The 13350-nt window shown below is 36.8% G+C and overlaps 1 protein-coding gene across 1 annotated transcript in view; it reads right to left on the bottom strand.

The window, feature by feature from the left end:
* plppr5b (phospholipid phosphatase related 5b) overlaps positions 1 to 13350 on the bottom strand; it is a 69367-nt gene that overhangs the window by 17423 nt on the left and 38594 nt on the right. Inside the window, exon 5 of the mRNA XM_087789160.1 lies at positions 5599 to 5849. Coding sequence (XP_087645286.1) covers positions 5599 to 5849 — 251 coding nt within the window. The remainder of the gene's footprint in view (positions 1 to 5598; positions 5850 to 13350) is intronic.

The following is a 13350-nucleotide window of genomic DNA, read 5'->3' as shown; positions in this document are numbered from 1 at the left end:
TTATGTTGAACGAAGAGAACACGCATCAAGCAAAACTCTTGTTTGTAGATTCTAAAACTGACCAGCTTATTCCATGTTTCCTGAAATATATAGAACTGATTGAGTTAAAAATAAATGCAAAAGTATTTTTAGTGCCTTGGAAAGCTGGCTTCCTTGAGGCAAAACGTGATGTTCAAGATGCCGTTCCAGAGTAATTTTCTGGCGTGAAATTGTTAAATATTAAACATCCCTTTTCAAAAACTGATGCAGAAAGAAGGAACATGTTTTTGTACTGTGAGACAAAATGGAAGATATTGAACTAAACTTGAATTCAAGAATGAAAATGAATCACAAGTCAGGGTGACCGAGAGCCCTGAAAACGAATGTATTTTTGTTATCTCTTGTGTTGTCTCCGGGTCATGATGACCAACGTCCACCACTGCATATGTATTAATGGCTGTTCTGAAGTTACATTATTAAAGGGGGTGATGCTTAGCTGTAGGGGAGATATGGTTGCTAACTGTGATGTCAAATGCCAAACATGATTATTGGAAAAAAATCCAATGGCTGTTTTACCAAGATAATGTTCTCCAATGTCCATTCTTGGAAAGGACATGTGGTCCTCTTTTTTCTCACTGAGTGGCAAAGACGGCCAATGAAGGCCTCCCACTTGAACATTATAAAGTGTTAAATAAGGAACAAAATAACTATACCATCTGCATTTGCCCATTTCTCTATTTAGCCTATGCATTTTTCATCCACAGTCCAATTTGATTTGAGTATGTGAATGAATAATTGTGGTTAAATATATTTGGGGTAATTCAAGGTAGAGAGACAAAGTCACAACAATTACATCAAAAGTTGGATAATGGGCTGAAAGTGTGCAATAGACGCATGCAAGTGTGCATTCTCTTCCAGGCTTCAGTAAAGTGGAAAATTCTTGCTGGAATAATTCATGAAGGGCACGCATAACTTTTCTTCAGAAACTCTGTAGCAAAAGCTCAATTTGAACCTAAACAAAGCACTGCTATGTCTGACGGGGGAAATCATTATTTCTAGTTTAATATTCAGAGTGAAACACAGACCATGTTTTACTAGACGACTCCACAGTGTGACTCATAAAAAGTAGATACAATCTATTGTTTTAAGACGCTTGTTTCGCCAGATCGTGTTCATGTATAACAACCAAAATAGTTCAAGTGAACATGAGGTCATTGTCTACGAGTTAAAGAATTCACCCTTAAACCTGTCTTATGTGTTCAGTGTTACTTCGACACCGTCAAGCCCGGTCAAACTGTCGCATGTCGTCTCCGTTATACACAAGTTGACCCGACTAATGCACATGAATCATGGGCGTCTTCTTCCTGAGGCTATCTTTTGACCCGAGACACGTCATCTTTTAATCTTTAGGATTGTTTGCTAACTGCCAGAAGAGACAAATAGTGTCTGTTTCAGGTGAGAAGGAAACCTTAAAGGGTTAGTTCAGCAAAAATTCAAACGTCACTCGTTTTCTACTGGCACTCATGTCGACCAAAGGAATGGGATTATTTTCAGGCTTCAGTACAAGGTGGAAGTTAGAGACGATGATGGAGGTATTTAGATGTTTTTAAGTGTCTTTTTGGACGAAGATAAAGATGAAGACAACTGAGCTCCAGTCACTACGTGAAAATAGACAAATATTTTTGTCTATAACTCTTAAAGGAACAGATTACTCTGAAAATATACAACCCTTAGTCGACATGAGTGTGAGTAGAAAATAAGGGAAGTTTGAATTTTGGCTTAACTATCACTTTAATTACGGGTCCGTCGCCAGAATATTTTGAAACTCGCTCTGACCACAGCTGACTTTGACATTTGAGTTTTCACCAGAGCGGTGATTTAAATGAGGATTCTAAAATGGTTACTGGCACTGCTCACTTACTGTTGCATAACACACAAAGAAGGCTCAGTGAGGATAATGGAGGAGTCGGTCTCCTTCATCACAGGTACATATACGAGATTCTGAGTCGTGTTCAGGAAGTTGAAAGAGCTACCTGCCAAGAGTCAGAGGACTGCCGACTCCAGGCTGTTTCAGCAGGAGCTATTTTGGTGCAGCTTGTGTTTGAGATGACGCCAGACACTTTTAAGCAACACCTGTGTCAGTTTAAGCTTGTAGGCTGATGCCAAAGCAGGCAGATAGATAATATTCATAGAGCCTTTTATAAACATGTCGACGAGTAAGAAAGTGGTGAAGCAAACACTGTTTATTAGAATAGACAAAGATCTAACAAAGGCTTTTACTTGAAGATGACGAAGCATCGGCCAAATTTTATTGAAATGATACACAGCAAATGCGACTCTTGCAGGCAAAAATATGAAAGTGAAGCTCCTACTTGATCAAGGACGAGAATTTGGTGCAAATTTTTGGTGCACCAATTCCACTTTGGTGGAGATGAAATAATGAAGGGGGATAATTTCAGATCACATTCACAACCAAATTTAAACTACCAGTAGCTAACATTGTCAACAACCCATGCTAAAGATTTTGACCCCAAGGTGACTTTATACATCGGTTTTAAACTTCTGGTGTCAAATGTAAATTCATGTAGAGAGGTCAAATGTCATTCAACAAATAAAACAAATGTATGTTGAATGATAGTTTAAAATTGGGGGTTTAGATAACTTTAGACTCACTATATACAAACTTCTTTCCATACAAATAACAAGTAAAAAGCTGCTGCTATTATGTAACATCTTGTTTTTATTAGCGTACTGATATGAAACTTTGCTCTTATAGGACCAGTTGAGTTTAGTGGGGGAAAAAAATGATCCCAGTCCTAAAGTACATCTTTTTTATGTATATATTTATTTCAATCTAGATTTGTCAGTTACCTACCTAACACCATACACGATTGTCTAAAAGATTCTGGAGGTTGAAAAGAAGCAAAATCACTTTTGACCCTATTTATACGACTTTTCTTTATCAATGAACAAAAAATATTCTCCTTGGTGACTCATAATTCATGATTTTATGTTATTAATCACTGTACATCGATGTCTTCGTTATTACCTATAACTATTTGATTATGTTATTACTTATGTTATTTGTTTCCTATATCAATAGTGTACCTGTCAATATACATTTTGTCTTTTATTATATATATACAGTATATATATATATAATACATCACCTTTTTAACACATGCACATATTTGAATACAGCTTGCAAATTTTTTTTTATGTTTGTTTGTTAACCCAGTTGTTGTACCAGCTTCAGTTAGGTTAAGGTGAACAAAAATATACACTATCTTAAAAAACACTCAGAAAAGTAGAAATTGGGATTCAGGACGATGAATAATTTGGGAAATCTTCCGACAAATTTCAATTTGTCCCCAATGGCATTACATGAAGCAAAGGCAACAGAACTTCGATCTGTTAAAGTTGGGCCCTGGAGATGATCTTGTATTGCGACTGTTATTTTTATTTCATGTACAATTTAACTTGGACGGCAATGAGACTTTAATCCACCCCACACTGGGAACTGATCCAACTCAATTTACTAAATTCTTCCAAAAAATGCTCAGTGTTGAGTTTTCGTTCAGTATCCTTGTTTACCCTCTCATTTCTAATCGCTCGTGTCCCAGCAGTCCTAATATCTGCTGCGTGTGGGGCTATCGGATTAGATTCTTTATAGACAACTCTTGAAAATGCAGATGCAGTTTAAGAGCATCACGAGTTGAAGTAGGAGACAGATGCCAAGAGACTCTTCTAGTCACCTCCGGGAAAGTGAGGCGTCTATCATAAACCAGCTTTTTAATGAGGTTATTATATCCTGGTGGTGCGTTGTTGGTCCTAGCACCTGCATGTACTGACAGACAAATAAAGCTCTCCAGTATGTGTGAACATTAGCTGTGAATGTATGTTTCCTTGTATCAGAAACATGTTTAACACCCCACAAGATGATGCAATGTCAGAATTACAAGCCTCGAGACGGTAATCTTTTTATTTCTGTGGGCACACTTGGCACCGTAGGTCTTTTACTTTACTAGATGAAATGTTTAGAACATGCTTGGTCGTAATTTACTATAGTTGAGCTCATCTTGTGGACTTAAGACTTTAAAATACACCAAAAACATGATAACACAACATACCAAAGCATTCTTACCAATATTGAAAAAAGAAACACTTTTAAAATAGGCTCTTTTCAACACACGCATGCACTCACACCTTCTAATATGCCTTTGGTTGACAGATAGACCGGTCCTTTCTCAATATTCTACTTCTGGCATTTTTAAAGTCTGGCTTGGGGTACATTTGTGGCCTGTAACCAGGTGTAACAGTTGGCCTTTCTTTATTCGTTCGATGCCATCAATTCAATCATTTAGCTTTAAACGAGTTATCTTAGAAACGCCCAATTAATTGTTGTAATATGAGTTATCAGGCCATAGTTTCATGTTCTAAATAGTACAGGGTTGGTCCAATCAGCTTGTACTAGAATGTTAAATCGAACTGAAGAATATACTGTATGGAAAAAAAATGTCTATTTATCAGAGCTTACTATATATATATATATATATATATCTATATATCTATAGATATATAGATATATATAGATAAAAATTCTTATACACACATGCAAACATATAAATCGGACGAAACCACTGTGCTAAAGGCTGAGTTGAATTTACATGCTGCTATATTTGTATAAACTAAACATTTTTTATTGAATAAAAACATGATTCATTCACACTGAAACATTTGTGCAACTGAAGAACGAATAGAGAAAACTTGCCATAACCTTTGAAGCATATGAGACATAACTCAGCTCAAATGAACCACGAGAGGATCCAGATCAGATCTGGCATCTTTAACAGACCTTTGACTCCCACTCCCTTACATAATGGAAATTATTATGGGACTTAGAAGCCATAATCTTATTATGGTTCAGAGTGACTCAGTGACAAGCCATGCGCGCAAATATTAGCCATTTGCTGAAACTTGGCTTGGATGGAAACAGACAGGAGTCATTCGCCCTTAAAAGCATCAGATCATATACTTTCTTTGTGTACGTAGGATAAATCTGAACTCTGAAACCGACTGAACTAGCGACACAAAGGGGGAACAAGGGCAAACCGTTGATTTGAGAAGCAGAGCAGCATTCCAGGAGCAACAATGTAAGAAGAAGATGTAGCTGCACATGAAAGATTGAGACAGACCACTCAGGGAATACGTCTTTCAATGTTTCAAATTGCAGACAAGCAGAAGAAGTTGAAACAAATGTGTCATTCAAAATACCATTTCGCTTTTGACGATTGTGGTCTAATCTACTTAAATAAGAGCAAGAGGCCAATGAGACTCATTTATTTACTTCATTTTCTAATCAAACTACTGAAAATAATGAATGGATTTATAGCTGATGCAAAAATATGTCTGAGAAAATAAGTTTACAAATGCAGAGGGCAGCTTTTAAATGTGCAACCGGGATGTTTCCCCAACCGCCCTCTATATTGTCTCCTCTTGACTTTCTCAAAGCAGGTATGAAGGAACTAATTGTTAATCTCTCCAGTCAGGGTTCACCTCAGATAGACATCATTTTTCAAGGCTTCCTTAACTCTAGAATTGAACAGCACAGATACTCACAGCCAGGTATAGCGCCGCGTAGACACTCAACGCTGCTTCCTTGGATGGGAAGGTCTTGCGGGCACGCATGATGTCCTCCTGGTTCCCGGTGCACGCTTCCTGGTGGCTGATGTAGCGCAGCGCCTGCTGACAACCGAGAGCTGTGTAGTTTGGCTTGCAGACTGTGAGGAAATACGGGGCCAGATTTCCTGTCACCACTTGGCCAGCGTTGACAAAGATGTCGACGGTGAAGAGGCCAAAGGTGTAGACCCCTGGAAGGAAAAGAATAATGATTAACTCATCAACCTGTATCTCAACTTTACATCAGTGAATTATTTTTAATTTTATTTTAAGGCAGCCAGCAGGTTCAAAGAATAAATCCAACAAAATAGCATGATTAACACAGAAGTTTTTTTTTTACAAAAGGTAGCATTATTTGGAGTGATTGTAGTAGATAAGAAGCATTCTAGCACATGTATCTATAGAGTTCCCTCTTTTTTTCTACAACATTTTGGACATCCTGGAAGATAGGTGAGACCAGGGGGTGGATTTCGAGAAAATTAACATTCATGCCAAATGCAGGATTAAGCCTAAGAAAATTATAAAATGTTGTTGTTCGATTTGAAAATGTGCCAAATGCTTTATAATGTTTTGCTACTTTTTTAACTACCCAGATTATTTTCCAGGGAAACTGTGGTGTTCACACAGTCTTAGAGTGCTGTTAGGTTAAGTCGTCTTTGCATTTCCAGCATTGATGACGCTTTTCCAGATGACTGAGTGTTCCACACCAGAGGCGCCAGCACAACGGCATACTAGATCGAGGCTTTTGAGCTAAACTGCTCAAAACAAACCAAATGTTCCATCTCCTCTTCAGCCCGCAGGATAAGCAGACCATGACTTCTGAAACAAATTTAAAGTTTGATTCATCTGACCCTATAGCAGTTTTCTATTTAGCCTGATGTCGAGTTTCTAGAACAGAGCGCTCTGTGCCGTTTAAAATCGCGTTTCACTCTTCTGCTTCGCTGCATAATAAATCTTTCATTTGCATTTGTTTAACGCACAACTGTATTCACAGAAAGGGACTCCTGGAAGTGTTCCCAATATAGTAATCCACAGCCTTTTGACTATAGTCTCTGAATTAATCCTCATTTAAGTTTATTGCTGACTATTTCTATTCAGTTTTTTTGTGGGACATACCTTTAAAGGATAAAAAAAAAAATAAAAAAAATCCTGCTTCCTTCATGGATTGATACTGTAGTGATCAGCTTTTGAAAAGCTTTTCAGTCCTATATGCACAAGTCAGTAATGTTTGACACTGCAATGGATGAGTCAGCTTTTGAAGGTTCTGAAAAATCAAAAGACAAAAGCAGGGAATATTTTCCTTTTCTGACTGCATGATGGTTTCCGCCACACAATATTTATGGTTTGACATTTAAAGTCTGATTAAAATGTGATATTTAGAAAAACAGTTTGTGTCTATCAAATATTAAACCAGAGTATTGATTTTGTGTATTGTTTGTTATGATACAAAGTCTGGTTTAGCTGTTGCTTCAAAAACCTTTTATACCTAAAGAGTAAGAATAATACCTTTGGAAGTTTTCCAGTTTTTTGGAAAGTATCATAAATCACGCATGAACATCAATGTTGGCTGATCTTTTTCTATTAAATTGTGAAATTGGTTGTTTTCTTTAAAGAACAAGAAGCTCTGAAGTTAGATGAGATGGTGCAACCGGTAAACCAACGCTTAACTTGGATAGCTAAGAGGCGCAACGAGGCAAAAGTTATATAGTGTTAAGAAAGCAAACGCAGCAAAAGTATATTAAATACTTTCAGTAAAACGGATGATTAGCGAGTCCAACATATGTTTGGAGGTGCACAGGGTCTAGAAGAGATTTGGATAGATTTACCATGGGACATAACTTTGGATGAACAGATGATTTGCCAGATGTTGAATATATTTTAAAAAAATGGAAAATGTTCTGAAAGACAAAATATAACACAGGATTAACTTTTGAGACATACACTTGATGTTTACTAATTAATTTGTTTGAACAGATGTTTCCACAGTAACACGACCATGCTGGCCCCATAATCCACTGGATTATATTTCATATATTTGGAAGGATCAACAGTCAAACAGACCCGGTTTTGACTGCTGAGGTAAATAGATTGATGGTTGTTTGCATGCTAACAATGGACTTTAGCAGAAGAAAGACATAATAAGGATATTTAAATGGACTCTTAAATACACTTTAATAAAGATAAAAACGGCTTTGGAAGATGTTTGACGGAAGAATAACTGAGTATGTGTGAATAAATGGTTAAATGGATAATAGGGATTTTACCAAAATGTATACAAGAGGCAGAATAATTGATAAACAGACCAGAAGTTTAAAGATAGACAAAGCTTTATGTGTTCACTTCTGGTCTCACTTCGTGACTTGAGCTGCTGAAAAGAGGTTTTTTTTTGTAAACATCATCATCACGCCTTCTTGTTAAAGGTGACACTTACTTTGTTTGAAGGCATTTTGGCTCATCAGTCAAAACACTCAATATACTTGGTGACAGGTCTATTCCTCCACAAGCATCACATCGATTCTGTCACTGCTTGAATGACTCATGGGTTGTTAGAATTTGCTCACCCACAAAATAAGGAAGAGTGAACTTTTAGTTTATGGATGATTACACCCCGCTTACTCAAGACTGACTAACTCAAACTGGCATTGAAATAACGGATACGGTCACACGAAAATTGCTCATTAGGGCATACTTTTTATTTGGATAGATTAGTTAACAATAATTGTTGTCGTTTTTTATTTTGAAAGTTAGCATCAAACAGGTCCTGGTAGGGGTTCGTACTACTCACTGACTTTTAAAGCAGAGCATGCTCACAATTTAAAAACTTCATGATGTCCTAACAGTAACATACTTTAGCTCCATTTAAACCACAACAGGATGGTTGTCGTCATTCAATTAGAAAACATGCCTTGCTCATTCAAGAATACGTGTGAAAATGTATTTTTATTTTTGAAAGCGTAAAAACGTCATTATGTGAAACATAAATTATCTGCGTGTGTGTGTTCAATGTGTTTTCCTTCTCAGCAGAATTCCGCTTCACTTGACATGTGTCACAGCAGCAGCTCGAGCTTTTTCTTACCGTTTAATTATTCATCGTAACATTTTGTCAAAACCAGATTTACTGCTGCAACAATTTACTTATGTTTTGTTAATTCAGTCGCATAAACCAGGCGAGCAGTAATTAGCTTCCCATTGTTATCCAGAGTAATTGTCTGCTGCCGGATAAACGCTATAAAAGTGAAAGGATCATTTCAGCGATTGTTGGAAGCAGCATGTGTGAAAGCAAGTCGTTTTTTGTGTGACAAATGTCATTTTGCAATCTTGATGATAATGTTGTCTGTGAAAAAAACACGGCCTATTTTATCGCCAACAAATCCGAGACATTAACTTCCCTGGCTACCTCAGCCTGCTCTGATTGGAGATGTAATGTATCCATCTGGTCCTGAATCTGCCATACTACCATCTGCCAAGTGTATGTCCCTAAAAGCCTTCCAAGAATAATCAGACCTCTGAGTCTTTTAAACATGGAAATGACAGTGTGGATAGATGACTGGTTTGTCACAGAATCACAGTTTCATATAGCACAATATAACCCCTCCCAGGACCACCTCGCCATATATCATTCTACAACATCTACTTTGCCATCCGCTTTAGTTTCAATTAACCACCCCAGATAGAGTGAATAAATATTCCAATATAAATAATATCATTTAATTGATATAGAAGGGAATATTGCCCTGTAAAAAGTTGCAGCTTGTAGAGTCCACATTATTGATGTGCAGTCGCTGAGTTAGAGCCAGTACTCTTGGGGCAGTCCAGTTGGGGGTGTAGTGATACATCTATCTCAATACGATTTGATTCAATATGTTCAGCTCCTGATAGGATTTGATGGGTTATATTTGGCTAACGGTACCATTTAATATATTCATCTTTAGATCTGATTCGATAGGATATATCCGGCTCACGATCTGATTCAGTATGTTAAGCTCAAGATACGATATAGGACACGTTGACGTGTCACCAATCCTCGAAGTCTACACTACACCTCCAAGGAACTCGTTGTATAAACAAAGCGGGGTGTGATTACAGTTGGCCGAAGGAGGAGCGAAGCTCATTATTACATCATACAACTTCTTGTTCGCTGAGATTTAAGACTGAAGAGAACTTTATAAAGTAATAACTTAAAAACGTGGTCATGATGAGGTACTTATTGCATCTTGGAAGATGGAAGACTTCAATATTTGAAACATGAGAGAGAGTCAGGAGAGTGCGGTTTCAATCACAATAAAAACAGCTCGTCTTGGATAAATTGTTTGGCACTGCATATCAATTTAAGTAGGTAATTAAATTCCTGTTTCAAAGTCTTTGTTTCTTCTTACATTGTTTTAAATATGCATTTATGCCTCCTTCAGTGACATAACAATTGTGTTGTTTTGTCACTGTTATTATAATGAGAAACGGACAATACACATTTAATAAGTAAAAAACGTTGTGGACAATGTTTCCAGATATGGAAAGACAAATACTACACATGTGCCTTGTATATTTCTCTTCAATAAGCTCCATGACCCAAAAACCTTAAGGTAGGTCTCAGAGTAGATATTTTTAAGGAAACAACTTCCTCATTAAAACACAGCTGGGTCTTTCTTTCATGCACCAATTATTATTTGTGCAATTATACTTAGTCAGTATGCCTCAAAACATACAACACCCACACAAGCTTCTGTCAAACTGCTAACACAATTCAGTACTCCTGGCTTGTGCTCTTTCAAAAAATGGCCCTGAGTGTTCAACACAGTTACATAATGTCACTAGCAGTAAATTCTGAGAACCGACTTGCCGACGTAAAGTTCACAAGCCTCAGCAAGCGGACGGAAATTTGTCAAAGATGAGCGTGACAGGGCCATAACCTTGGCCACCATTCTGAATTTATAGACTTTTTTATTACAAGAAAAGCCTTCATTTTATTAAGACGTGAAAAAGAAGCATGACGATGATAAAGCGTTCATGACCCTGTGTTACCCTGGAGCAGAACATAAACCTGCGGACGAATAACAATATTCATGTGGGTAAGTGAACGGAGGACAAAAACAAAAGTAGGCAGAGAACATGTCGAAACTGTCAAACTGACACCGTGAAATTCTAAAATAGCAGATAAGATGATGTCAATGGTATTAATTGGGGGTATAAGAAGTAATGATGCTTTGTTATATTGCAACAATTCTTCTAAAAAACTGTATTCAAATTCAACAACTTTTATTATTGTCCTTTAGTTCTTTTATGGTTTTACAACCAAACAAAGTTTGTATAAAATGAAATAAAATAAAAAAATAAATGAAAATACAATTATTTACAGCATTTATTCATTTTTGTGTTGCAATTACACTTCAGGCCACGAAATGGCATCAGTCATTACTTCCTTTGCAAATAAAGGAACAATGCCGATGTTTGGACATATTTAGATTTTTCAGAACAAAATTAGACAAGTTACGGCTTTGTCAAGAGTCATGTGGTCTGTAAATTCTGCAACACCAGAATCAAGTAATAGACAATACTACTAACTCTCCAAATGTTATATATACTATAGTATTACAAAATATATTGTATTGTTGCCTGTGTGGGCTGAGTGGTTCTGCTGAGCTCATCTCTGAGAAGACTGAGACCTCCAACAGAGAAATATTTGTGGTTGCTTCCATTAAAGATTTTGCTCCTTCTGTCATTCCCAGAAATCTTGTAACCAATGGTAGATGCATGCTTTAAATGTTCAACCTTTTCTTTATTGGATCAGCTCTATCTTCACAACATACAGATGCAGTCCCCATGATTGAAGACCCAACTGACTTGTGACCAAGGATATTTTCCAACACCTTCAACTGGAGAAGGATCTTATCTCCTGGCTTCACATGAAATATTTCCACCGATGAAAAGCGAAGAGCAGTTTGTTGATCCTCTCCAAAGCCGTGTCCTTCACCCTCCCAAACTGATGTTCAAGATGTTCACGGTTGGTAAAGTAGGTCATCCTTGGATTACGTGCAGATATAGTTTTCAAACATCCCATCAATTCCAAAACGTGAGAAACGTGAAAGAACATCAATTAAAGGCAGCCAAAAAGGCTGGAGCTGGAGTGTGGATCTACAGCTCTTTTCTATTCCTGCTTCACTGCTTTGATCATCATGATGATCACAACAGTGGGAGGCTAATTAATACAACCACGTTACCACGACAACATCAAAGATAGGTCAGAGATGTCTTGAAACACCAGATAGTGATAAGCTAATATCCCTGTATTATGTCTGAGCAGTTAATTTAACGACTGATTATTTATGTTGTACACATATTTAATAACATGTTTGTGCGTTCAACCTTGTGCCACACGAGAACATTTGAGCACGACCAACATCCATGCGTTATATGTGTAATTGTAATGCAAATCATTTGATTATATTTTATAACCTCATTTATTCTGGTTAAATCAGAAAGAGTTGAGTCATCCAAGACATCTCACTTTGTATGTTTCAGAGATGAGTCAGGGGACTTTTAAATAACCTGAGATCAAACTGTATAAATATAAAGTACGATCCTATTTTTCTTTCCTTTTGAAAAGTGACTTGTACCTCTTGGGATCCAGGGAACGCTTTGATTTTTAACAATCCACCCACTTCCTCTAATGTATGCATAACACTGGGGTACTTGAGGATTTGTAAATTAAACAAAATGTTGTGAGTGTAAATATCTGTCCCCTAAAAAATGTATTTATATAACCCTCCCACTTAATTAAAACAAGTATTTAAAAGTTTAAGGCTTCTTGTTAAAGTTGTGTTAATAGGGAAACCGATGGAACGTGAAATGCTGTAAAAAAATTTTTAACCCTTGTGTTATATCAGGGTCAGGGTGACCCAAAGGCCAGAAAACAAATGTGTTTGTCATATCCCTTGTGTCTCTGGGTCATAAATACATAGGCAGCGGTGGAGGCCGTTCACCTAGACCAAGGGAAAACACAAGGGATACCACAAACACATTTGTTTTCTTGTCTTTGGGTCACGCTGACCCTGAGATAACACAAGGGTTAAATGATCTTGGTTATTTAAACATTTGAGAAAATAGAGAATATAAAGGTTTAAACCAACAAAAAAAAGCAAACCCAAAAATAATTTTCAGTTGGATCTCAGGATCTTTTATGTTCTGTAATGAATAAACTATGATACTGTGCATGTATATGTAACTCTTAGGTTGGTTGTGTTTTCTACTTTCATTTTGATGTACAGTTTGATGGTTTCGTTTACTTGTCTGGCTTCTATGTACTGCTGCTCACGTGGCCAGCTCGAGCAAGAACTAACTGACGGATAAATTGATATTCGGCATTTAATTGAATTACTATAACGAATCAACCTTGATGCTAATTTGTTTATATTGTTTTTGTGCATTCTACATTGTTAAGTAAGACAAACACTTAAAATATAAGGACTTCAGAATGCTGCAGAGCTTTTAGTTTCTAACAGTGCAAAAGTGAAGAGATGAAATCTTCCTTTTCACTATGGGAACCTAGTTTTTAAGGGGGGGCATAGGTAACCACAAATATTTAATCATCAAAGGCATTTCAATTATTTGATTGTATGCTTTAGTCATACATAAAAACAACAATCCTCAACTGTTACTGATAACATATTAAAACATCAATATGTATTATTTGCAATA

This window comes from Callionymus lyra, chromosome 4 (assembly GCF_982586985.1).
Source record: "Callionymus lyra chromosome 4, fCalLyr1.hap1.1, whole genome shotgun sequence".
NCBI lineage: Eukaryota > Metazoa > Chordata > Actinopteri > Syngnathiformes > Callionymidae > Callionymus > Callionymus lyra.
Note: the sequence above shows the minus strand (reverse complement) of the source record. Positions and strands in the feature narration are given on the sequence as shown.